The 27,606-nt window shown below is 40.9% G+C and overlaps 2 protein-coding genes across 2 annotated transcripts in view; one reads left to right on the top strand and one right to left on the bottom strand.

The window, feature by feature from the left end:
- st6galnac5a (ST6 (alpha-N-acetyl-neuraminyl-2,3-beta-galactosyl-1,3)-N-acetylgalactosaminide alpha-2,6-sialyltransferase 5a) overlaps positions 1–23,613 on the top strand; it is a 55,853-nt gene extending 32,240 nt beyond the window's left edge. The window contains exons 4-6 of the mRNA XM_031865486.1: positions 7,751–8,163; positions 17,605–17,712; positions 20,847–23,613. Coding sequence (XP_031721346.1) covers positions 7,751–8,163; positions 17,605–17,712; positions 20,847–21,105 — 780 coding nt within the window. The 3' untranslated portion in view covers positions 21,106–23,613. The remainder of the gene's footprint in view (positions 1–7,750; positions 8,164–17,604; positions 17,713–20,846) is intronic.
- A 1,851-nt stretch (positions 23,614–25,464) lies between these two features.
- The window catches only part of pigk (phosphatidylinositol glycan anchor biosynthesis, class K), a 24,230-nt gene continuing 22,088 nt past the window's right edge, over positions 25,465–27,606 (bottom strand). Inside the window, exon 11 of the mRNA XM_031865485.1 lies at positions 25,465–26,830. Coding sequence (XP_031721345.1) covers positions 26,714–26,830 — 117 coding nt within the window. The 3' untranslated portion in view covers positions 25,465–26,713. The remainder of the gene's footprint in view (positions 26,831–27,606) is intronic.

Genomic DNA, 27,606 nt, shown 5'->3' with positions numbered 1-27,606 from the left:
CTTCCTTTCGGTCTATTCTTGCTGCCTCTACAGGCTCGATGCATGTGAGAAAACTACGTGTGAAACATTTCCAAACCAAAGTGATATGAATCCTTAGAGTGATTTCACCTTTTTTTGAAACTGATAAGACCGCCAACAGTCATCTTTGGCTGAGGGCACTTAATGAGAGCGAATGTTGTTTGTTTTAAAATTCATCTTGGAGGAGCAATCTGTTGCTTTTGTTAAATTGATTTAGGACTCGTCATCAATTAGTCTGTGGGAAGTCTCTCGCCTCTCTGCTAATTAAATAGTGGCCGGCAATTTTCGAATTTATTTGGTTTAATTGACGCCAGGTAACCATTTACTTTGCGCTGAGGTTATATCGTATCTGTTTTTGTTTACGCTGTTTTAAAACTTTATCCTGATTAAAAAATGTTCTCCCACTCAGGCTACAAAAGTTCTCTATCTGCTTTTCTATTTTTTATAAATGAACAAAAACAGCACGAGGTTCTGGACTGCTGAACTGGCCCTTAGATTTGGGAGTCGTTACTACATTTTTCTGGTTGTCGGTTTGATCGCACTTTGTTTTTAAAAGCGTGTGTGTGTGTGTGTGTGTGTGTGTGTGTGTGTGAGAGAGTGTGAGTGACTCTGATGTCCTGTTAAGTGTTGCATCCCTCTCCAACGGCCGTACGCTTTTACTTTGATCACAAACATGTGCACACAGACTCATATTAAATCTCTCCTCTGCAGCGCTGTCTGTATTGAATTTCTCTCTTTTTCTGACACACACACACACACATACACACACACAGTGAAGAGCCCTCTTTACAGTCCTGCTTGCTTTGAGGATCAGAGCTCGGCCCACAATCTGTCTTCTTCAAATGCTCTGGATGTTATCGGCTCTTGTTTCAGCCAGTACCCACCCTAGATCATCATGCCATTTATCCAAAAAAAGCCAAACCCTCTACCTTCATCAATGAACTTTCAGTAGTTTCTTTTTAGGCCAGATGCTATTTTTTATATTTTGAAGTAGATAATTGCCCTCCATCAAAGATGCCTTCTTTTCAAGGTGCTCACAGAAAACTCTGCCCTAATTAAGACCAGAGCGTCAGAGCAGCGGGAGCTGTCAACCTGGAGTACCGCCGCTGATCGCTGGAATCCCTAATTGTCCCTGTTTCGATATCCACCCTCCCTTTCTCTTCCCTCCTCCTCTTCCTCCCCATCTTCATTAGACCTCAGCAGCGCTCGCTCCCCACCTCAGCTCTCTCTAATGACCGGTCAAAGGCGCATTCTGGACAAACTGCTCCAAATAAGCCCGTCCTCCATCGACTCTGCCCCGCAGCACTCGGCCTGTGTGTACTCATCAGCACAGTAGAAGCAGGTCTCCTCTAAATAGAGTGCCTTTAACTGAATTCACTTTTTCTCCCTCTCTGCTGTTGCCTCCAGCTGTTGAGATTTTCTCTAATTGGTAACTGTACTCGTACCGCTCCTCCTGTGCTGCTATCTGCTCTCAAGGCCATTTTGTTTCCCTATTAGTTAGTTCTCCATTCATTCACTCTTTCACTCCCTCCTATTTAATGTCTTTATCCTTCCAACCTCCCTTCCCCTCACACACACACACACACACACTTCTTCCTCTCCTTCATCATCTCCATCATAAACTGTACATTTTGGCTCTCACAGCAGCAACCAACTTAAGAAATTAACTTGTTTTTTAGGTTATTTTCCTATTCCCTATTTTTTTAACAGATTTTTTTGGCCTTTCTTCACAGACATATTTACTGATTAGCATTGTGAATATCCGCTAGATTCACCGCAGTGAGATTTAATTGAACTTAACCCCGCTGTTAGAAACAGCTGGCTTTACACAGGAGGGTGTTCGTGCCATTTCCCCCCACCAGTCTGTCCTTCGTCGCTTTGTTTTGTTCTGGGATTTTTTTTATGCTATTGGTCGTTTTATTTGTTGCTGCTGGAGTCGTATACTGTTCAGTATTTTAAGCGTTGGCTCTTTTAGTCTTTTTTAGTCATCAGATTACATTGAATATGTCAGTTTAGTCTAAAGATATCGCTTAACTGAAGTGAGTAAGTTAACCCGAGTCCTCCTCGCTGCTCTTTGTGTGCTGCCGACGTGGTCCTGATGTGACGCAGCATTTTGTAATACGTAGTCCGTTAGTGTTTAATGACGGTCTTGTCGTCATCTCGTCTCAGTCATGGAAAAAAAAACATTCACATATTCAGTGATAGTTTTTGTTAGTTTGTTTTTGTTAATTGACACTGCTTTAGTCATATATTTTGGCAGTGTGGTGCTACCATTTTGTTTTGCTATTAGCTGCGTCTTTGGTTATTTTCTGATTTTAAAAACTTGCTTTGTTTCTCCTCACCAATGGAGAATGTGACCCATGGGCCATGGAGGGCAAAAGCTGCAATCATAGTCCAGTGAGCAACACATGAACAGGGTGAAGTACAATTTAAAAAAAAAAAAAAAAAAAAAAAAAAAAAAGATACTTGCATGTATTTTGAGGTCAGAATTTACTCTTCTTTTTTTTAAGAACTTACAAGAGCGTTTTTTTCTTCAAGCCATCATTGTCTGTGACCATGTGTGGAAGGCTTCTCTTTGAGGAGGCTACAGAAAACAAAAGGAGTCTTTGACAAGTCTAAAGGTCATGCCTGAGGCTCGGAGGAGGCTGAAAATGTTCTGTTCTGTTCCTGTATCTCGATACTAGACAGCCAGACAGCATCCTGCTGGGCTGCATGATTGCTGCCTCTCAGCCCGCACATTTACCGTCCATATCCTCAGTTTCGCATCCTTGAAGACCCGGCATCCTCACTAAGCCCTCGCTCGATTCCCCCCGTCCTACTGCATTCACCCACACAAAATCAATAACAACACTGGAATGGCATTTCTCCGCCCTGAGGGGGTATGGCACACGTCATGCGTAATGGTTCATTGCAGTGTGAGTATGTCTTTTCCTCAAGGGACCGAGCTAAGTCAGGGAATGGAGAGGGGGGAGTCGGGTGAGGAATTAAAGCTGATTTCATGCCCCCTTAAGACCCATGTGAGTTTAAACCACCAATTATTGCCCGTGGTACCCACGGGCAGTGAAGGGCTCTGAGCACTGACTACGAAGCCAATCAGGCCCGGCCGAACTGCACCATCTTTTCCAACTACAATCACAGTAATAATGTGTGATTATATGAGTCGTATTGATTTCTGTTTGATTACACACTTCTTCATGACCTGCAAATGCCACTCAACAACACCAGGCTTGTCCAGAACACGAGAAACACATTTTCAGTGGCGAGTATCATGTTCAATCAGTGCTCGAATCAACACCAGAAGGCTGCTCTCAAGGATCCCGCCTCCCCAGGTGCTCTGAGACTCAAGCTGCCTCTTACTTGCATCCCCTCCGCCATCTTTCTCAAGGTTAATCCACGCAGCTCTGACAGCCATGTTTTCCTCGGGTCAGGAAGTCTGGCAGGCAGTGAGGGTTCATGCATCCCCTGTGACGGACGGGCTCGCTAGAAGCAGAGGAGGGTTCGGAATACCGACCAGAATGAGGAAACAGAGGAGTCTGACCCCGGCTGTCTGGGTTGTCGCGGAGCAGAGATGTGACTGGCTGTGTCTGAATGTTGGTGTTTTTGTAGCTTTTACTAGGCCACTGTGGATGGATGGGTGGGCCTAATGAAACCAGGACAGGCTCCCGGTGTTTGCCACAAGTGGGACAAGGTCACCCCTTAGGCTGGAAATGTCATTATGAAATGAAAAACTATGTTGTTGTGTTGTGAGCTTATAAGTAAGTTAGTTCTAGCTTCTCAAATGTGCAGATTTACTGCTTTTCTCTATTTGACATGATGGTAAATTGAATTTTGGAGTTTTTATGTGAACCTGCGATGGAGATTATTATTTTCTGATAGTTAGATCTATTTAGATTATCTTAATAACTTCTCTGTACCTCTTCAGTCAATTAGATAATAGATGGACCATCTTTTTTGTGTCCCTGGAGGGAAATTTATTTCCAAAGCCTGCACATGCTCATGTCTCACGTGAGAAACTATACATACAGCTTCCCGTCATAGTGCCTATGCATGTGCCCTACATGCATAGGCACTGAATTGGTTATCTATTTTTTAAAAGGCCTCAGTTTGAAAGTTAGGTCAGACGGCAGCGGCTCACAAGGCCATGCAAAATGTCTTTAATATTGCTGAGCTGGTTAGGTGGAGCTACTTATCAAAGTGTTCGTGTGACGATTTCAGGAAGACGAAAGAAAAATCTAAGTTGGCGACAAAAATCTGTTTTCTTTTGTTTTTTTCTTACCTTTCCATTTGTTGTGAAATATTAGACACTTGAAACAGGACATGGGCTCACAATCCATAAGGTTTGGGAACCACTGGTTAAATAATTAACAATATTTTGTATCGCATAACCTTATCATGTGGGGGTTTTTTTTAATGGAAAATGTTGATCTGAAAAGTAACTAGTAACGATTGCTGTCTAATACATGAAGTCTGAATAACATGCATTTTAAATACACAAGTAAAGAACAAGGAGCTCAAAATTCTTTATTGCATACATACACACACATCTATAGTGTTAGCGAGGCTATCTTGATCGATCGAGGCATATAATAGATAAAGCTACCTTGCACTCTCATATCAGCCTTTTGAGAATAACTCTAAATCAATTGTTGACCAAACTACAGTCGGTTTATAGAAGAAACGGGGACTCATGTTTTATTGTGAATTGATTGAACAATGAAATAAGCTCATTTTATGTTTTTTTTATTCTGTTAGATGATCTGAATAATAAAATTGGCTTCTTGGAAAAGTCGGTGCAGATCTACATTTTTTTTTTTTTTTTTTTTTTTTCCAGATTTTCTTCTTTGTTCGGTCTATTTTCATGCCTCCAGTAAGTGAAACATAGCCTCGTGTTAATCAGGATACATAATTTAGTTTGGATATTCACTTGGGTTACATTATTGATTGCAGCTTTGATCAGATGATGTAACGGGACGCTGATATAGTACACTTTTAAAGAACCTCAGCAACCGGAGTTTAAACGTAGCAAATCTTTTAATTATGATCAAAGGTATTTCGTTGTGTGTGAAATCGCTGGCTTTGTTCTTTCTAACACACTGATAGATGTGTTTTGAATGATGAACTATTAATCACATGAAGCGTTGAGTGGAGTTTTGTCGAGAATAAATGAAGTTTGAATGAAATTTAATGAAATGTAGAGGTTTCTTTTTAGGATTTGTGAGTTTCTCTGAGCCAGTTCTTGGGTAAACTACAGTTTGCATCGCCCCAAACCACCATATTGCGTGGGTCACGTAATTCCGGCTGAAATGGAGAACATTGTCCAGACCATCCAGGCGATTTCTTGGTAATAGCCTGACCGAGCTCCCTGAAGTGGCCAATTCTGGGCAAGGCCCACTTACTTTCTCTGTGAGACAGAGGAAGAGAGAATGGCGTCTGTGGAGCCACTTAAAAGCCCCTGGGTGAAAATGGGATTTCTGACCTGCTCCACTGGTGCTGCAGCTCTACTGCCAGATTGGCTGTCAAGGTGCTGCCAGGTGGGAGAGGGGAAAGGGTGGGGTGTGGAGCAGATGGAAGGAATGGATGGATGCTGGTGTTGGTGTAGACCGCTAGGATCTCATTAGCTCAACATTTCATCAAACACTGAGGCACCGAGGTGGCTCTCGCATGCCTCTATATATCTTTCTCTTTTGCCATCTTTTCTTTTCCCTTGTATTTAACACTTTTTCTCTCTCTTTCCCACCTTCCCTCTTTGTATCGTTCTCCCTCTGCTTCTCAAGGTCTCATTAACCAGATGAGGCTGTTCAGCTGGTAATCTGCCACTAAGTCAGTCAAAAGATGAGGATGACAATGACACATTTACACACACACACACACACACACACACACATCCAGCGATAATCATTTGTTCTTGTTAATATCTTGAAGATGTAAATGTGTTATGGCAATAAGAATGTAAATAACCACCATATTTCTGCTGGGGAGATATTTCAGGGGGCATTAGAGGGCTCTGCAGAACCTGGTTTGCGTATGATTGCTTTTCAGTGCAGGGGGAAAAGCACAGACACACCCACATGCGCGCATACGAAGTGCACACGTACCAGCCTCTCACACACACACACACGCACACACACCGCCAACATGCAGAGCTGCTTAACATACACAAATAGGTTTATATTAATGATTTATGTGCTTGCACATGGCAGGGCTAAAGAGGAAAAGAGGCCGCAGACTTAATGAACTGTACATGTACAAATGCATGACTGGCAATGTGGTTTCAAACAGCGGCTGGGTCTTCAATAACGGGGGATGGTTGTCTTTTTTTTTTTTGTATGATTGTAGAAAAAAAACAGCAGAATAATCTGGAAGATGTCAAAATACATATACATTGTATATTTATTATAATTACAGCTATAATTTAAATCAACAAAATGCTTGTCACATTGGTGGAATGGCCAGAATGCCCTAAAAATGTTTACGCGGATATGAGTTTATGGCTGCAACTATTATTTGCATTGCTTATCAATTTGTCTATTTTCTCGTTTAATCTCTTTGGTCCATAAAATGTCAGAAAATAGTTCAAATCTGTCCGTCACAATATTCCCTATTGTCCAAGTTGACACATTCAAATTGCTTGTGTTGTCCTACCGACAGTCGAAAACCCAAAGATATTCAGTTTAATAACATATTGTATTTTTAAAAAAAAGCAAATATTCAAAAAATGTGAAGCTGGAATCAGACAGTTTTATTTTTGATTCGAAACAAATCATTAATTGATCACTATCCCTTCCTGGGTTTGTTTGACAATATGCAACAGATATTTTATTCATTCTTTGGGTGGCTCTGGCAGTGTTTGTTTAATTATAAAGGTTTTAAAAATGCAGGATATGAATAATAATAAAAAGGAGACGAGAGAAGACAGCTCTCACCAATCAAGCATAAAGAAAGTTCATGCATATATGTACCCACAGAGGAACTCGCATGTACACTCGCTTGTACCTACATGAAACAAAACAAAGGCATACCAAGTCAAACAAATCCCCCGATCACATGTGTTTCATCCTGTTGAAAGGTAGTAGACAAAGATAAAGTAGGAAACAGGAATATGTGGATTAAATAACACAAACCTAATGCGTATTATGTTCTCATCTTTCATAAATATCCTAAAGGGTTCCTGAGCTTCAAATGTATGAAATGCTGAATACTTTATAGGTTCATATTTGATAGGAATTCAACATGAATTGTATGTACCAGGACTGTTGTTTGGGAGGTAAACACACATTCCTCTGTTGTGTGGGAGAAAGATGTAAGGTGAATTCTTTGTAAGACCCCGGGGGTTTCTACCAATCGCAAAGCAATATGACAAGCTGCATATCCCCACGAGGCTCTGTCACAACCCATTTGTCAACAAAGCATTTCCTGCCTCAAACACATAGCGAAGCTTTTTACCAAAGTTCCCCTAGGTGTGCATTTCTGTCTGCTTTGCATATTTCTCTATAAACTAGGGCTAAACACAACTTTCAGAGCAGTTGTTACTTCTGGAAAAAGAAAGTTTGTAGAGTTTATAACAAATATGGTGCAAAAGATTCTGCTGGCAGTGCTGCGGGTGCTTCCACGGGGAATGAGGAGGCCAAATATTCTGATGCACAGTATGTATTCTTTTGAGAATGTTCTGTTTACGCTCTTGTTTTTTTTTTTTTTTTTTTTTTTTTTTTTGTTTGTTTTTGCCATCAATCAGCCTCCCAGGATGCACTGCCAGACCTGCGCCCTGGTGACCAGCTCGGGTCACCTCATCGGAGGCGGTCGGGGTGAAGAGATCGACCGGGCCGAGTGCGTCATCCGCATGAACGACGCCCCCACCGCCAGGGGTTACGCCGGAGACGTCGGCCAGCGTACCTCCCTGCGCGTCATCGCTCACTCCAGCATGCAGAGGGTCCTGCGGAATCGCCACGAGCTGCTTAACGCCAGTCAGGACACGGTGTTCATCTTCTGGGGCCCCAGCAGCTATATGAGGCGTGACGGGAAGGGCCTTGTTTACAATAACCTGAGGCTGATGAACCAGGTGCTACCCAAACTCAAAGTCTACATCATCTCCTGGCAGAAGATGCTGCAGTTCGACGAGCTCTTCAAGAAGGAGACCGGCAAGGACAGGTGAGGAAAAAATGATCACAATGAGTGTACAAGAATGCAATACGTAATAAGGATTCTAACTATGCAAAAGTGTATTTGGTTTAATGAACAGAGTAGTAGTAGTAGATCAACAGAAAATAAACCAGCAATTTTCATCTGTTCATCAAGGAAATATTCCAAACGTTTGTCAGTTCAAGATTGTCGAATGTGAGCATTTGCTGCTTTATGATTTAAATTATAATTATCTTTTGTATTTAGACAAAATATGACATTTAACAGCTTCACCTTTTGCTGGAAACTGTGGTTGATGTATTCTATTGACTAAAAATTCATCCATTATTAAAAACACAAAAAATGACAGATGATTAAAATCTTTATTTGGAGCCCTGAGTAACAATGACATGTATTATATTGTGGTCATGTTTTTGGTTAATAGATCACACCAGATTAACTTGCATATTCAAGTCCATTACTATTCCCAGTGTTTAAGGGCCAGTATTCATCATGTTGAGTACAGGCAGCTATGTAGTTACATGTAGCTATGGTAAGGATTGGGCAAAATAGGTCCCACATATAGACTGTGTGTATATATAAGAAGTGGACATAGTCATCATGACGTCACCGATTGGTTTGTGGACTGCCGGTCTGAAGCCTTGAGTTCGCCGATTTCACTGTCGCCATCTTGGATTACGGCTGTCGCCATGTTGTTTTCCGCAACCAATGAACGTAAGTTACCATACTTGGAATGCGGAGGACTTGCGTAGAGACGCCGTATACAGCTCTGGTAGCGGCAGCAACCTGTCAATTACAGTAAGGCCGCCCTAAAGCGTACTCCGCTTTATGGTCCATTTTACTTTAAATGGGACGATAATTGACTAAATCAACTTCTTTTTGCAACCGGAGGAGTCGCCTCCTGCTGGTCAGTAGAGAATGCAAGTTGTGTAGTTGTGGACGGGTAGTTTATATTTACACAGCAACACAGCACGAACAGTTGGTACTTTGACTGCCAAAAATCAAATATACAGGTGCTGGTCATATAATTAGAATATCATCAAAAAGTTGATTTATTTCACTAATTCCATTCAAAAAGTCAAACTTGTCTATTATATTCATTCATTACACACAGACTGATATATTTCAGATGTTTATTTCTTTTAATTTTGATGATTATAACTGACAACTAAGGAAAATCCCAAATTCAGTATCTCAGAAAATTAGAATATTACTTAAGACCAATACAAAGAGAGGATTTTTAGAAATCTTGGCCAACTGAAAAGTATGAACATGAAAAGTATGAGCATGTACAGCACTCAATACTTAGTTGGGGCTCCTTTTGCCTGAATTACTGCAGCAATGCGGCGTGGCATGGAGTCGATCAGTCTGTGGCACTGCTCAGGTGTTATGAGAGCCCAGGTTGCTCTGATAGTGGCCTTCAGCTCTTCTGCATTGTTGGGTCTGGCATTTCGCATCATCCTCTTCACAATACCCCATAGATTTTCTATGGGGTTAAGGTCAGGTGAGTTTGCTGGCCAATTAAGAACAGGGATACCATGGTCCTTAAACCAGGTACTGGTTGCTTTGGCACTGTGTGCAGGTGCCAAGTCCTGTTGGAAAATGAAATCTGCATCTCCATAAAGTTGGTCAGCAGCAGGAAGCATGAAGTGCTCTAAAACTTCCTGGTATACGGCTGCGTTGACCTTGGACCTCAGAAAAGACAGTGGACCAACACCAGCAGATGACATGGCACCCCAAACCATCACTGACTGTGGAAACTTTACACTGGACCTCAAGCAACGTGGATTCTGTGTCTCTCCTCCCTTCCTCCAGACTCTGGGACCCTGATTTCCAAAGGAAATGCAAAATTTACTTTCATCAAAGAACATAACTTTGGACCACTCAGCAGCAGTCCAGTCCTTTTTGTCTTTAGCCCAGGCGAGATGCTTCTGACGCTGTCTGTTGTTTAAGAGTGGCTTGACACAAGGAATGCGACAGCTGAAACCCATGTCTTGCATACGTCTGTGCGTAGTGGTTCTTGAAGCACTGACTCCAGCTGCAGTCCACTCTTTCTGAATCTCCCCCACATTTTTGAATGGGTTTTGTTTCACAATCCTCTCCAGGGTGCGGTTATCCCTATTGCTTGTACACTTTTTTCTACCACATCTTTTCCTTCCCTTCGCCTCTCTATTAATGTGCTTGGACACAGAGCTCTGTGAACAGCCAGCCTCTTTTGCAATGACCTTTTGTGTCTTGCCCTCCTTGTGCAAGGTGTCAATGGTCGTCTTTTGGACAACTGTCAAGTCAGCAGTCTTCCCCATGACTGTGTAGCCTACAGATCTAGACTGAGAGACCATTTAAAGGCCTTTGCAGGTGTTTTGAGTTAATTAGCTGATTGGAGTGTGGCACCGGGTGTCTTCAATATTGAACCTTTTCACAATATTCTAATTTTCTGAGATACTGAATTTGGGATTTCCCTTAGTTGTCAGTTATAATCATCAAAATTAAAAGAAATAAACATTTGAAATATATCAGTCTGTGTGTAATGAATGAATATAATAGACAAGTTTGACTTTTTGAATGGAATTAGTGAAATAAATCAACTTTTTGATGATATTCTAATTATATGACCAGCACCTGTACAAGTTGGCTGTCAAAGTACGACTTTGCATCGATAGTGTGAGTTGTTCTTGAAAATCAAGCTAGAAAGACATCAAAAAGTAAACTCTGGTTTAATGAAACATTACGATGTTGGAGTTTCCTGCTACCCTTTGAAACATTTACCTTCGTGATGTATTCAAAGTGAATGCTTAATGTGAAATCATAATTTGACGAACGGAAAGAAAAACCTATTAACATGTGATGAATATAATGGGTACGTTTTTGTTTCTGGAACACCTTTTCTCAAGCTGCCCAGTGTTAAAAGACTCAAATTGAATGAGTCCAAGCTGAGTGTCCCTCTCTGTCCCTTGGCCATTAATACTTAATGAAAATGCTACCACACACACACACACACACACACACACTGTGTGTCTCTCTCTTTGTCCGGGGTGTCATTGGAGAAGGAATCAGACTTTAAGACAGATGTCAGGGAGGAAATTGCCAAGTAGAGGATGCGGTGAATAGCTCAGACAGCCATCCTTCAGGATCAGTGCCTATCATGGTAAATGTTTACAGTGAGCAAGCGGATCCTGATGTACTGTTATCCTTTTTATAGCATTAGGCGTTAATATATGTGAGGCTTATTTGAGGTCATCTCTGCTCTGTGGAGCGTGGGAAGAGCGAGAGAGAGTAAGCCTTAAAGTATTGCTTTTTTATTTCTAATCTTGGAGAACGGTTTAAAGGATGCTGTCGGTATGAAAGAACAATATTTTCATGCCTAATTTGTAAAATGAATCCTACTGTTTTTAAGGATTGGGAGCCTGTGTGAGCCACATTAATAGCAGAGTTTCTGGGTAATAATTTGCGCGATCGGCAACCCTGCAAGCCTGTAATTGTAATTATGGGTTATGCCGTTTCAGGAAAGGTAATTAAGATGGTGTGCGTTGTTGTCACATCCACCCATTTTAATATAACTGGCAGAGGAGCAATAAAAAACAGGTGTCCCTCTGCAATCTCGGTTAAATTGCCAAACCAGAATGAGCCTCAACCGGTGACTAAAGGCAAATTAGCTTTTGAAATGTATATTTTTTTTTTTAATGCAGTATTTAAAGCGTCCGTAATGGAAATCGTCTCACTGTGTTGCACTGTTAGGTGTCTACTCGATTCATTTGATGTAGTTTCCTGTTGTTAAATGCGTTTGGATGGCGGGTTCATTCAGTCACCAAAAGGTCCCAGGTTTGATCCCTGTAACAGAAAATCTAAATGCTGGAAAAATGCCACCTTAAGCATTGGCAGTCCTGAGAAACAAATCCTCTGACTCTAAGGGTCAAAAAGAGGAGAAGAGAATTCCCAATATGCAACAGAGAACAATGCAGCAGTGGAGAGTTCAAAGAGCCACCAGAACCAGTGCTCTGTATTTATCTTTTCTTGGAATTAGATTTAGGAAAACTCTCAATTTAGGGAAAGTCTGCTGCTCAAAGAGAAGCAACATTATAAAAGACATATTATGATAATAATGAGGGGAATAAGCTACATGTCCTCATAAGAGTACATGTATAATGATCAAGTGTTTCAGCTTTAACTAATTGCACTAATCACACCTTCATGTGACCTCCACCTCTCAGCAGTTGGATAACAACCACTATAATAAACTCTGACAATACACCTCTTCAGAAATGAACACAACAAAAATACACAATTGGAGAGATTCACTGTACACTTGACTATTTTTAATCTATGATCTAATTCTTCTCAAAGTAAATGGAGCAAATCCTTTTCTTTTTTCTTTTTGTATCAGTGCCATTATATTGTAAATCTACTTTTATGAAATACGAGCAAAGAATAATCTCACTTTTTAATAGAAATAAGATTTTAAGGATCAACACACAATGAAACAGCTCGTTAACTGTGTACTTTTGCCAGCTTTTCAATACCAAACTGTGTAAACGCGTGCAGCGACACCGTTCCTCTGTGCAGGGATTACTCTATCTTCACACTCACAGCTTGCTTCCAGTCCTTTTAAAGACCGCCATTGAAGCTCAGAGCTTGACATTTCACACCACATTATTCATCAGCATGTTCATCAACAAGGAAATGAGGAAGACTCCTTAAGTGAGATTAGCTGCCGCCTCACTACGACCTCCGTGCATCCACCACAGACTGCTTGATGACAAAATGTTGCGCTTTGAACTTTTCTGAAGTTTTCTAATTTGCAAAAGGTGTGCGTGTGTGTGTGCTAGTAAAGCCCACTGACTGTGTTCGCATATCACAACAAATCAACATGTTCCAGACAACCTGGGTCCTGTTGTAATTAAATGAGAAGTCTGTGCTTCAGCTGCGATAGCATCACTTTGGGTCGACACTGTTGTTTGTGGTCTGAACAGACTTTAATAAAGATAAAAGTTGGACGAAGGTGTGTTACTATTCATCACACTGTCACTCAGTGCAGATTGATTGAATCAGGAGGTTTGGGGTTGTTTGGCAACACAGTAAAACGGCAGGAAGCTGCACATTTGTAGATGTCTACTGCAAACACAATGCTGTTGAATTAAAGGTCTGATTGGTGGGAAATAATTTAGAGTTGTTGCGATATGCTTAAAGCTTTACTCGGTAATGCATTTAAGAAACCTTTTTTTATTTATTTGTTGCAGTTCTCTACATACCAACGGCAATCAATAAATCAAATGCTCTGACAAAACAATACAAAAATCTGGCATCTGTGGCTGTCACAGGGTTGTAATAAGCCAATTATTGTGGCTGAATTAAATGACTGAACGGCCTACCTACCTGTGGGCACTCGGCCCCTGCACTCATTGCGCGTCACCGTAGTCTTCCATAAGCTGCTAGTTTTACAGTTGCGAGTACTAACAATAGTCATGTTTGTTGTTTACGCTCATTATATTTTTGTGGGAGTGGCTTTAGAGGGAGGCCTGGAAGGACACTTTACAGTTTTGCTCACATGGCGGCTAGATTTAGCAGCTTTTGGAGCCGGTGCTGCTAGCTACGTTCATTGGAATAAGTTGGCTACACTGGGCTGGGGTTTTCGGTCGACCAATTCTTAAAATGTAGTTAATCTAGTCTACTCTTGCTGGTTTTTCCAATGTTGCTAACCCCAGCTTTAATTGCTGAAAGAGAACAAAACCAATCACTCCCCATTTACTACACATTATATTTACCCTCCACCATTTTATTTGAGCGACCGAATTCAAGTATGTAATCCATGCACGATAATAGTGACACCACAATGGCACTAGTAGTATTCATGACACCGTTTGGTCCTGTTTATAACGTCCCCTGAACGTTTCCTCACTTCCTCTACAGCTTCCCAGCCACATGTGTTTATATTCCATCGTCTCCGAGCAGAGGAATTGTTGAAAATACAAATGCTTAACAGGCTTTTTATTTAAGGACGTGCCTGACGTGTAAAATAAGAGAAACACCTTTTCAAACGGCAAGGTAAACCCTCTACTCCGAATGTTGTCACCCTCATCAACCGGAGGCGAGCAGGGTGCCGAGTCTGCCAGGTTGTTCTTGTCAAGTCTTTTCTCATCAGGCCCCTGCTTTGTTTCTGTGTCTTGCCAAGTTGAAACCTCGGGTGCTGTGGATGCTCGTGTATATGTGTGTGAACAGATGAGAGGCAGTAACAAGCTGTCTGCAAGCAGCAGGGTGACGAGGTGGTCGAGGGAACAGGAGATCCTGTCAAACTGAGTTTGATCCTTTGCCTCCTTACTCCTATTTACATCAATGACACAAGAAGAGCACGTCTCCTGACCGCGGTTACCAGAACACAGCCCAGTGTACCACCTGCAGCTTCACAAAGTGAACAGGAACCCCAGATTCACTCATTTTTTAACAAGCTGCGTCTGCTTGGCGTCTCGCCTCACTGTATTTGAGGGTTTTTTTGGCACTGGGACCGACATTGAAACCTCCGCCGCTGTAGTTCGTACCTTCCTCTTGGATGCATGCTCGGTCGTGCGTGACAGTCACCCAACGGCCAAACACTGACGTCCAGAAATGTCCCGAACACAGCAAAAATGAAAAGAAAAGAGAAAATACAGGTTCGCATGTCTAGGGAGTCATCAGTTATGATTTAGAGGGATTACGTTTGTACGAGTCTATGCATTTTATTTTAGGAGAAATCCTGCTTAGTGTACCTTCACCACATTTGAAGTCTTGTTTTAAGTCTTTAAAGTGCAGGTGAAATGAAAACAGGAGGATTCATTGTTACTTTGTTTGTACTTTTCATCCAGCGCCACAAGTTTTCACTTATCTGGTGAAATATCTCCGATTTACACTTTTCCAATGACGTGTCCTCACGTCTTCAGTGATCGTCTTGATTTTGGCTCTAGTGCCACCATGAAGTTGACATTTGTAATATTGAGTGAAGTGTCTTAACAACTGTTGGATTGTCATAAAACACCTTCATGCCCCCTTCAGAGCCATTGAGCTATTTCTACAGTTGTATTTGGACATTTAATTTGTCCAATACTCAGCTGTACTTTGTGTTTAGTGCTAATTAGCAAATGTTAGTGTGCTAAACTGAGATGATTGTGGTAAATATTATACCACATACTAGTTTGCAAAACTACAGTTTATTTTCCAGTACATTTATAATATAATGCCAATAGTATTACTTGCAGCCCATAATCTTATCCCCCTCTTTTCCCCTTCAACCTTCGCTTCTTTTATCATCTGACAAAGCACAGACGTCTGAAAGGTTTAGCTCTGCACCATGAAGCAATCTCTCTTTATTTTGAGTACGCTCTCTTTGTCCCAGCACATTTTCCAAAATATTCACATGTGCTTCATGCAAAATGAGATGCAATATGTTGGTCAATCTTATACTCGGGTATTATAATTAACGTGGCAATGATTTACTGATGGTGAAATACTACAGGTGGCACTATTAGTTCTGTTATTATTGAATGAGGACGTTCAGTAGAATTCATTTGGTTTCACTGTTGATTTATTTTTCTAATAAAGGGCTCTGTTGGAACAATTATGATAAAGGTTGCAGGGGTTATTCGTCTTGTGACGTCACCACCATATTTGATATTTCCAAAGAGGCCATCTTCAAATGCACCTGATAACTGATGCATGAGCACATCCACTGGCCAGCAGTCACAATCCCAGTCAGGATTCTGTGCGGCAGGGGAAGCATGACGAGATTCACAGCTGTGCTTGATTCAGCTGTGGGATTAAAATGTACCTCTGCTGAACTGTTATATCGGCTCATACCTAAATGTTTTTACACAGCGCGTAAGGGAACAAGAACAGGTTTTTTTGTTTCTCAAACTAATTTATAAATTGATTTGATGAATACAGATTGTTCCAAAAGTGCTTTGGACCACAACGGCTAAACCTTCTGCATGACTGTGCTTGGCAGTGATTACAACCGTGGCTACAGGCCAACAAGCCAGAGATCAGCATCACAAAGTTTTCTGTCCCGACTGCTTTGTGAAACCCACAGCTTGCAGCCACGCTGGCAGCTCTTGTGAGGCTGCTCGTAGGAACAGCGGTGCTTTGAGCTAAATGCAAACGCGCTCGTAGTGACGGTGCTGACATGCTGATGTTTAGCAGGTGATTCTTTACCGTGTTCACCATCTTTGTTTAGCATGTTGGCGTGCGAGGCTGATGGGAGTGACGTACGTTTTGCAGGTATTTTATTTGATCTAAAACCAAAGTGTTGGAAAATGATAAATGCTTGACCTGATTATGGTGCCAGATGAATTTGTGGACCTTACTGAAGAAATTATACTTTATCCTCTAGTGACTGTGAATATTTGTAGTCCTGGCACCCAGTAGGTGTCAAGATATTTCCCTAAAAACTAAAAATGTAAGCCAGGATTCTGCCTCTTTGATAACTAATGTCTGTACAGCATTCGATGACAATCTGTTTAATAGTTAATATATTTCAGTCTGAACCAAAGTGGTGCACAGACCAACATTGCCCTCTTGAATCACGAGTGTGCTAAAACAGTTCGGGTGATTTATCATTTATTCAGGCCATCACAAAGAGTGCATTCAGTTGGTCATCAGGTCTTGAAAACACTTCCCAAATGCATGTTGGCGTGTCATTGATGTAAGGTAGTTATATAAAAAGTCAGGTTAATGCATCCTGTGTTAAGGAAGCTTCTGATAAACATTTCAGTGTATTTTATATTCCAGTATTTTCTCATTGCAGTATATTAACGTTAACCATCATTAGGGCTTATTCATTACGTTTGCTGTTGAAACCCCAGAATCAAAGTACCAGAGTTTAGTTTAGTTTTAGTTAAATGTATTTTCACTTTCAACTGAATGTCTTCACGGCCCTTTTAGAAGTGGTGTTTGAAGTTGTAGGACTTTGGAGCCCATTAAATATATTCAAAAACAAGGGAATCTTAAAAAATGTATGCTGTAATGTTTTTTTCATCTGACGGCAACCCTACGACAGAGACCACTTTGAACATTTCGATTTAGAGGGATTTCGTAATGCAATAAAAATAGAATTTCATATTTCTTTCATAACGACATTCATAGGCATGACTAAAAACTGCAGCTGAAGCTTTGTCATTTCAGCTATCTGCACTAAATTCACACGACTACTTTCTGATTAAGGGTTTGATTATTTGACGGGGTTCATTTGTATCGGTCGATATGTAGGATGGATCTGTATATTAATGAAGCTGCGAGGGAACTTGAATGATCTTGCAGTCAGAAAAATCAACCTCTAGATTTAGATAAATCTTTGTTCTGCCATAAAACGCCGATGTGAAATTTTCCGATTGTCTATCGCAGTTAATCACATTCTGAAAAAATCAAATATGGTAAATTTTTCTCCACAAATAAAATCCTTCTAACTTCTCCTCCTCCTCTTCTCTACAGAAGAGTATCAAACTCCTGGCTTAGCACCGGCTGGTTCACGATGACCATCGCCCTGGAGCTGTGCGATAGGATCAATGTCTACGGCATGGTTGCCCCTGACTTCTGCAGGTGAGACAGTGGAGCTGCATGTAAAACATCATCAGCTCACCAACAAGCACCATCACCAAGAGTTTTTTTTAAAGCAGAGCAGTATATGCAGTCGCATCAAGGTTGTAGAAATTCTTAGCAGCATATCCACCTGATAAGAAAGATTTAAATCGTAAATATATTCAGGCAACTTTATTAATACAATGTCAGTGTGGCTAGATATGTTTTTGAGATGCTTAAATTGCCTGAATATCAGTTTAAAAAGTCAAAACACAGACGTGCGTTACAAGTATTGATTTATTTTTTTTTTACATTTGTGTGCGTTTGAGATACGAGAGGGAGAGAAAGCTTAGGTCTCGCTCTGCTCCATTTTTCTGGCCACCACAAATATCATTGCACAGTATGTCAGAGTGAAAAATGGCTTTGTCGCCCATACTTAAGGTTTTCTCTGAGGTCTGTATCTGTAGAAAGGCTTCCTTCTTTAAAGGAGATTCAGCTTACTTGGTCTAAGGCCCTGCTACACTACTGAAGCTTGTTGCAATCAAGCAGTCTCCCTTTGTTTACCCGGGCTTTACTTTGGTTATATTTGTTTTCTTTGTCACACCATACAGCATTCCCACGGCGCTTTTTTTCTGGTCATTCATCCTCCGCAGACACAAAGTCGAAAACAACATCTAACAATTGACCAAAACACAAAGTGGATTGATTATCGGCTACCGAGGGCTGCAGTTGTATTCCCCAAACTTCAGGGAAAGGAAGGCTTTATTTCCTGCATGAATTTGAGATAAGACGAGCCTTGTTCATCCTTTATTACATATTTTGGATTATTCAGTTTGGAGATGCAGACTTCTGAAGATCCGGCCTGTGAACTGGACACTTAATGAGAGATAATGCATGTTCAGCCTCAAAGGCAAGCCTTATTTTACTGGAGTGATTCCTCTTTCAAAATAGTTTTTCACTTTTAATATTTTAAGTACACTTAGGTGATAATACTTTTAAGCAACATTTTAAATTCAGGATTTCCTTATAATGAAGTATTTGTAGAATTTGCTATTATTTAAGTAAAGGATCTTAGTATTTCTGTTGTTGGATACCTGCAAGTATAAAATTTGTGTTTTAGTGCAACAGCCCAGGAATATAATGTTAGTTTGTTAGCAGTTACCAATTCTGGTCCTCAGTCAATCATCAACACAATACGCACTGAAGTACAACAAGAGAACTTTATCATACAACATTTCATGTTATACTAAAAGCTGATTTCCCTCGAAAGATCGTTTGGTTCAAACACTTTCTTTCCAGTGATCATTTAAAAAAAAAAGTATTTTTTTTTACATAAACATTAGTAATGTTAATTAGCTAATGAACCATAATATCAATGTTGTCTCTCAGTGTATCTCATATGTCAACTTTACATGAGCTTAAGAAAACATTTGAACCAGAATCTGATGACGGTTGGTAAAAACTGTTTTGTCACTTTCAATCAAATTTGATAAAACCAAACCACCGAAAACCTGACAAAGCAAATTATGAGTTTTTAGGTGTTAAAATCTTTTTAGTAATACCCAAATGTGTTTTTAACTTCAATGGCTGCTTATATAATTGCTAAAAAATAAATGTTATAGAGAAATACTTTAAACCAAGTTTTTACTTCTTAGCCTGAGAAGTATATTTCTCTTAACCCATCGAGGAGCATTTAATCCTTCTGCTATTGGAAAATATCTGCATTTGGCAAAAAGAAATGGGATATTTTTTTGCACTGTCTCTAAATCTCAGAACAGGTTATTTCCTTCTTTATTCACTGAGCAGTTCTACAACACCATGACCATGTAGCAGCAATGCAAAGAACTGTGGGATACAAAGTCTTGCTATCCAGTCCCTCAGTGGCAGTTTAATGGTTTGAAATTACAGCACACGTCTCATTTGTCTCGACCAACGCTTTAATTGGGTGATTTTATTGGACAAGGAACAAATCTTTTTAGATTTCTCAATAAAAAAAGAACAAACTGTTAAATACTATGTATATCTTTGTTCCTGGTTCTGATTGATTAAATACTTATTTTCTATTTGGGGTTTAGTCACAAATTCGATCATGATGATAATGAGGGAAATGCGGCTTCATTTCTTTGAACAAATGGTTGACTTAAGTAATAAAATAATTAAGACGTACGTGGAAAAAAGTCTTCATCAAATCTTCAATTTCCTCAAGAAGTCATATTATAGTTTGTCATTAAAAAAAGTCAAAGTATATTTTATAATATGGTCAAGTGTTTCATAAAAAATGTAAAGGAAAAAAGCCGTCGGTACGTCATTAAAGGTGTCAACAAAAAGTGTCAAAGACCTGTCATAGCATATGTCATTGTATATACATCATAAATGTGTCATAAAAATAGTTGTAGTACAGTATGCCATAAAAAGGTTGTTATACTCTGATTTTTTTTATGACATCTTTGACAGAGTATCATAAAAGAGGTCATGATTTAGCACGTCACAAAACTTGTCATAGCAAGGTATGTCTCAAAAAAGACATAGCATAGTGTGTCATATAAAAATAACATCAAATACTAATACATAATTTGTTTACTTTAAAGTATGTCAAAAAAGGTCATATGCCATAAAAAGTGTCAAAACCTCATAGTACAGTATGACAGAGAACCTTTAAGGGTACAGAATGTGTCATAAAAAGGTCATAGTACAATATGCAACAAGAAACTATCACAGAAATGTAGTATTATATTAAAAGTAATTGGATAGTTTGTCATAAAAGTGTGACAAAAAAAGTCACAGAAGAAGCCATACTATAGTATGCCATCATGATTACTAAGACATGCACGATTAGATGATGTACTGTGTTGAACATGTGGCGTCCATGCCAGAGGCTCCATTTTATATAATGGATTTTATAATGGATAATTCATACTGAAACCTTTGTCTTTTCCATTCAGTGTTGACCTACAGGTGGCATTTATTTAAATGGGCTGAATTTGGATGCGTAATCCATGCAAAGACAAACAAATGAAGGCAAACACTTCCCCCTTTCTTTCTCCCTCCCTCCGAAGTGAAGAACCCTTTGTGGTGCCGCCACATGAAACTCAAGTGACTGATTAAAGCATTTTGAAATGTCAACCGTCCCTCTTCTTCTCTCACTAATGCTGCAGGGAGCCTCAGCACCACTCCGTCCCTTACCACTACTACGAGCCACGTGGTCCGGATGAATGCGCCATGTACCTTTCTCATGAGCGTGGGCGGCGGGGCAGCCACCACCGCTTCATCACGGAGAAACGGGTCTTCGCCAACTGGGCACGGACTTTTGACATCCACTTCTACCAGCCGGACTGGAGTCCCCCGCCTCTCCCAGCTAACCGGACGCTAGAGGGGACGGTCATAGCGACGCCCCTGGTACCCCAGAAGACGTGACCTGCGTTGGAGGGTGAAGAAGATACTTTAGAGATTCATCTAAGAAAGACTGAGGATTTGGGAATAGTTGTATAGAGGGCTACTGGACCCTTAACAGAGGGGATACAAAAAAAATGAAGTAGGCAAGAAATATAGCTACCACAGAAGACTGAGTCTTGTTCATCCTGCTGGACATTTGTTGCGTCTCCAGCAGTGTGTTCCGTTCACTGCGGTGAGCCAGTTCAAAGTTGTACAACCTTGTTAAGTTTATACAAGGACGCAACATCATAACACTCCACTCTCAATGCATGCATGCAGTGTCTTACTGTGGATCGTGTGTGTGTGTGTGTGTGTGTGTGTGTGTGTGTGTGTACCTGAGGGATCGCAGAGGGTACAAACTTGAGTTTGGGCTCTCCACAAAGCCTCTGTTGGATGAAGGATCGATGCAGGATTCACTGCTTACAGTTCACTGATAGAACAATACCAATACAATGCCTGTAATCTTAACAATGTAGTGCTGGAGACAGTGTAAACTGAATACTAATAATAGTGTAGTTGAATTTGGCTATTTGAAATGTGAATCGTCAATGGTGAGATTCATATTCATCGGCTGTTTTCAAGGATTGAGATCAAGTTGGATGAGATTCTTTGAGTCCTGTGTCGTGCAACAAAGGCTCACACTCCTAAAAAGCAGGAATAAATCTGTCCTAACACATTTTACCACCTTTCAGGTGTGTGCATTGTAAAGTAAATTCACAAGTGTCACACAAGTTAAACCTTTCCAATGCAGCACCTCTTGACTGAGTGACACGTGTAACATTGATTGGATGGTACGTGTGTCTCATAAGGCTCTGTCGGCTCCTGTCGCCACTTAATTGCGCGATTTATTTAGCTACAAGCCGGATTTCCATGTAAATGCACAGCCTTGTCACACAAGACAAGTGGGAGATTAAAATCGAGAGCAGGGATGCAGCAGCCCCATCCATCCCACTATACAGTATTTATCTGCTGCCTAGCAGGAGAATTACACCGTTTTTTTGTTAAACTGACGTGTATGTGATCTGTCAGTCTACACTCTCGCTCTCCTTACTGTGTTTTATGTGCGCACTCCTCTCATTTGATGGAGTATATACTGCTTGTAGACGGCCCCTTCCTCTCTTTGTGATCCTCTAATTCCACCCCCCTCCCCCCCTCTTCTCTCCATGAATAAAAAGCAGGTGTCAGTCTGGAGAAAGAGGTGGGGTAATCTTAATGATTGATCCTGGTGCTAAGTCCCTATTGATTTTGCCCTCATCGCTGTAATGTGAGTAATGAGTGGAGGGATGCTGTGGGTCAGAGACGTGGTGGCTCACACCACTAGAACGTGTTTCATATCACGTTTCTTTGGCAGAGATGAGGAAGCGATTACTACTCGTATACATCACAAACGGCTGTAGGAGTAGTGCCCTGAGAGCCCTGCGGCTGACTTAGTGCTGGAGCTGAGACCAAGACATGTGTTTTGTTTTCTAGACTCACCTGTGAATGGCTCTGCACAACAGGCTGTATTAGCAAAGAAAGCACTTGAATATTTTTGTTTTTTGCCTAATTGACTAAGTCGCAGTATGTCGTTCTGCAGCTACTGGCTATTTTCATTTTAGATGAATTGTTTAGTCTGTAAAATGTAAGAAAATAGTGCAAAAAAAAAAAATGGCAATCACAAGTTCCCAAGGTGATATTTTCACATTGTTTTGTACAAACAAAGATATTCAAGAGGCAGTGATATAAAACTGACTAGTAAAATGAGGAATCATTTCAGCATTGCTGTTAATCTGTTACATTTCAATCATGTGCAAAAAGAAAAGATATCATCCCACTCAATAAAATACTTTTTATCAGTACTCCTGCATTCAGCAGTTTCTATGTAACATGGTAATGTGAGAAATAAAAGTCTCCGTGTGTGTAGTAGCCCCCCACCCCCCCACCCATGAAGATGAAACATGGAGGTTTTGTGGAGGATGTGAGGCCAGTGACTCACCTTCACCCTCCACTGACAGCAGCTGCCATTTTTACTTTTCAATCTCGTTCTTCCCGTCTGGTTGTGACATCGGGTTGTGTCACACTGAAATAATGAAAGACAGGCGGCGTGACGAGGCCCTTCCTCCCCAAAGCTACAATAGATCCCCGACTGTCTTCATGACTGATTGTTTGAAGTGTATTTGAAGATGGCACTGCTACAAGAGCGTTAGGTAGAGTAATTACAGTAGATCAAGGTAATATCAGATCATGACGGGAAAACCAAGTATTCCGCAGAGGGTCATGAAGACTTTTATTAGGCAGTTGAGCCAGATCAATAAAATGTACTTGATAGGCATTTAGGAGGATTGCCAGCTCATTATAAAGTAGAATATCAACTATGAACAGGGCTGAACAATAACTGAATGCATTTCTTTTTATCCTGATTAATATACACACAAATACTACCGGTTATCACAACACTGGGTCTGGAACTATTTCATATGTTTTATTTTTATTAATTGCTAAAGTTTTGTCTGTAACATGGTTTCTGCAGGATTACCAATTTAAATTAAGTTAAATAAGACTATGTAATATGTCATACCAGTCGGCCATGTCCTAGAATTATTTTTTATATTTCATTTTTCTGTACTTGCCAGCAGTAGAAAACAATTTCCATTTATATCATTAATTACATCTATGTGACCTGATACCGATGGTGCTGGCTAAAACTGAGGAAGATAACCTGATGAAATGCAGAAAATAGTGACAAAATGCCTGTACCAAGTGGCTCAAAACTGGTTTTGTCCAATCAAAAAAATAAAAAATAAATTAAAATTTTTTTTTAAAAAAATCCACAACTCGTCTAAATTAATTCCTAAAAATTAAACAGGAACTGGACAAATGGGGACAAAGTCCACGTACCAAATGTGCTCATTTGTCACGCAGATGGCTACGTTGTCATCTCAGAAGTATGGAACTTCAGTCATGTGATGACGGGTGTATGAGGACCATGAGATGCGGCTTAAAGTGCCGGAGGAAAAAAACATGAGTTAAGATTTTTATGCCATGCAACGTTAATGAATTAAACTAAGTAGAAAACCTCGAGGTAAGATTGTTTTGTGAATTTAAACACTAAAGTCGTCTTGTTGGAAACCGATTAATAAAAACAGTCGACTGTCTGTTTTCAACATACGAAACCATTCGTATGCTTAGAACACAGGGTTTGTCTCAGTTGAATCTTCTTTGCTTTCTTAGTTTATACTTTGTATGAATGAATAAAACATTAAAATTATGCAAAATCAATTTTACACAACCAGGAAAAGACAAAGCTTTTATGCTTATATTTATTACGGGGCTTTCTGTCTAAGCGACCATTAACATGTGACCCTCATCTCTTTGAATTTATTTTTAGAAAAGCCACATTTAAATTCAACACTACATTAAACAAGCGCTGCCGAGCATGATTTATGCCAGTTATTGTTGCAGATGAGAATGAAAATCTGCGACTGAAATTACTTACACTATTCCTGGGAATGATTGACATTACAAAGGCTCACCGACATGCAAGCAGGAAATTCAGAGTTTCCATGGAAATTGGACATGTCAGGCGCACACGCCGTCTGCACGTGTGTTTGTGTATGTTTGAATCATTAAATTTAGCAGGCTGTCACATGGGACTAATGTCAACGTTCTACCTCCAAAGTCAACAAGCGTATGCGTGCTCACCGGTGAATACCGACGCCGCTCCGTCGTTTGAACAACCCGTGCGACACATTCAGAGCATCCTGCCCGACTCTTCGACAGGAAATCTCTCTGCTTCTTTGGAGATGGCTGCTCGAATATTGTCCTGTCACTGGGTCTTCTCCCCACCAAGTCAGGTGTGAAGGAAAACAGACACGGCTCTCGATTAGCATACAGGGAAACCATATTGACAGAGGAGACGGGAGAGTGTATTAAATTCCGTCTGCGTAAGAACAAGAGGCGCAGAGGAGATGGAGTAAATTTTGAAGTGGGTTTAAAAACAAACAAATCCATCTGAGATAGGTTGGCTTTAATTTGTATTGCATCTGCTGTCAGCCTGCTATTCACGGATTGTATGTTGAGGCTTGGATCCCATGGCTGCTCTGTCTCTTGAAATAAAAGACTGGAACTGAAAGAAAAGACATTTTTAAAAGCCTCTCGTTTGAAATGTTTCCAGTAAGAAAACAAAAGAGCAGGTGTGCAAGTCAGCTCAAGCGGTCCCGATTTCAAGGATGCGTTTGTGGTATAAAATAAGCTTAGACTGAGCTCTGCAAGGCATACCTTCAAGGGTTGGCATCAGTAAAAGCAGATCTGGTGTTTTTATACAGTATTAGAATAATTAAGAAAGAAAAAAACAAATCCATCTTTGGTTCAGTGTTTCAACTTTAATCAGGGTATCAAAATCCTTCGATTGAAGAAATAAGGTGGTCTTGTTCTCTCGGAAAGGAAACCAGGAAGAAATGGGAAGAAGAAATAAGCGTTGCATAAATAATGTGACAGAAAAGGTAGTTTGGGTGGCTGACGCAGCAGCTGCATTCCGATACATATGGTTTCATTTCCAACTCCATCTATTTTCCACTTTAGCCGCGAGGGACGGTGGCAGCGGGCACCCGATGGGCGGGTCCTCACGCCAAGAAGCAATGACAAACTACCTCAGGTTCAATCCATGTGCTTTGAGCATCGGTCACTCCCCCTCAAACAATGAGTGTAATACAGAGTGGTTACACATGCAGGGAAAGGTAGAGAGGGGGAGGGGGAGGGGGGAGGCAAACACGTCCCAGCACAGAGGAGATTCATTTGGGACGGCTGGCGGCTTACTAGGTTATCACTCACTTATCGCTTCTGTAGCGAGAGACGTGGAATGGCCGGGGAGATAGCTGTCCATCACCCAGAATACAATCAGCGGAGTGCACGGCTGGGGAGCTAATGGATGTTTCCACAGGGAGGGCAATTTGGTGAATGGGAAAGTGGATGGGTCCATCATGCGAGATGGGATTATGTGCGATTGTTATCCTTCACAAGCGTGATATGACAGTCAAGGGGTGTAATGTATATGGACAAGGGAGACATTAAATAGTAATCTCTTCACAGCCCACTCGCAGCCAATAAGCCTGCCCGCGTCCAACACTTTCCTCTTTCTGACCGAGCACACGTTCTGAGTAGCACTTAAATAAAAAGTGCTTCTGCTGCTGATTTATGCACGTTCTCAAAAATAAATGAAATTCTTATCTGCAGACTAAATTCGGTGCATTTATTTACCAAATCAAATCAATTATGGAATGGCTTGAAAAAAACACAGAACTTTCGACACAAATATAAATAAGTATTTGAAGTCCTTGTCAAAAAGACTACACAACACAGTTTAAAGCCAAACTGCTAGTGGTAACAACAATGTAAAATTTCATCAGCATAGAGCAGACATCCAAAACCGAAAAAAGGCACCAATTGCATCACAGTTCCTGGCCAAGCAGTTGTGGTACCATACATCCATACATACTTCCTTTCCATTTTCAGGAAAATAAGCCCGTCAGAAAGCGCACCTCTAATATGCCTGCAGTAAACGCTCCAGATCTGCAGCCGTCTTCAGATATCCAGTGGCGTAAACGCTGCGGCCTCAGAAGATGTGTTTGAGGTGCTTCATGCCGTACGTCTTGAAAAACACCAGGAGGATTAGAGTCCACAGGCCCAGGATGAAGCCATCAGGAGGATGCCAGTCTCTCTGCTTTGGTTTCTGAGGGGAGAAGGGGGGTGAGGCGGGGTAAGGTAAGGTGGGGATGATGCGGGAGAAAAGCAAGGGAAAGCGGGGGGGGGGGGGTTTTTTTTGCAGGTTAGCAGTCATATATTCCTTCAGTTGAGGCCACTGCTGATTGTTCCGTCAGTCACACAGGCAGGCGCCGAATCAATAATGCACTCGCTTTATCTCTTCACACACTTTATGTACACTATCTGCTGTCTCACACACATAGACACAAAAGGTTCACACAAAGAGCGTGGGGGGGGGGGGGGGTAAAGCCCATCAGTACACCTCCCCTGTTTTGTGTTTGTCCCATTCACTGCCACATCATCACTTTGTGTATGATTATACTTTTAAATCTCCCCCATATTAAACATGCATCTCACAAGGAGCACATTTATATGCTAATGCTGCGACAATATTCTGCAGACAGAGATGAGATTTAACCTCTAAAAAAAAAAAATCTTCCCAACTCCTCTGGCGGCAACGAAGCTATAGCTAGGCTGCGAGGACACACTCAAGAGATTTTTTCTGCTATGCCTTGCTACACATGCCGCCATCATCCAGTCAAGAAGCCACCAGTCAGAAAAGGCATCCCCAAAACCCCAAGAGACACAGCATGCACCCCAACTCTGCCTGAAACACATACTGTACACACAACATACTGTACACACAAGCTGACACACAAATCCTCATCCCGTGTCCCTATAGTTTGGCAACAGTACCTAGTGTGCAGTTACTCTTTCTGAAGTACAGCCATACTTGACTCTCTC

Source organism: Anarrhichthys ocellatus, unplaced genomic scaffold (genome assembly GCF_004355925.1).
Source record: "Anarrhichthys ocellatus isolate YVR2014 unplaced genomic scaffold, GSC_Weel_1.0 scaffold32, whole genome shotgun sequence".
In the NCBI taxonomy this organism is placed as follows: domain Eukaryota; kingdom Metazoa; phylum Chordata; class Actinopteri; order Perciformes; family Anarhichadidae; genus Anarrhichthys; species Anarrhichthys ocellatus.
The sequence above is the reverse complement of the archived record's forward strand: the minus strand, read 5'-3'. Positions and strand labels throughout refer to the sequence as shown.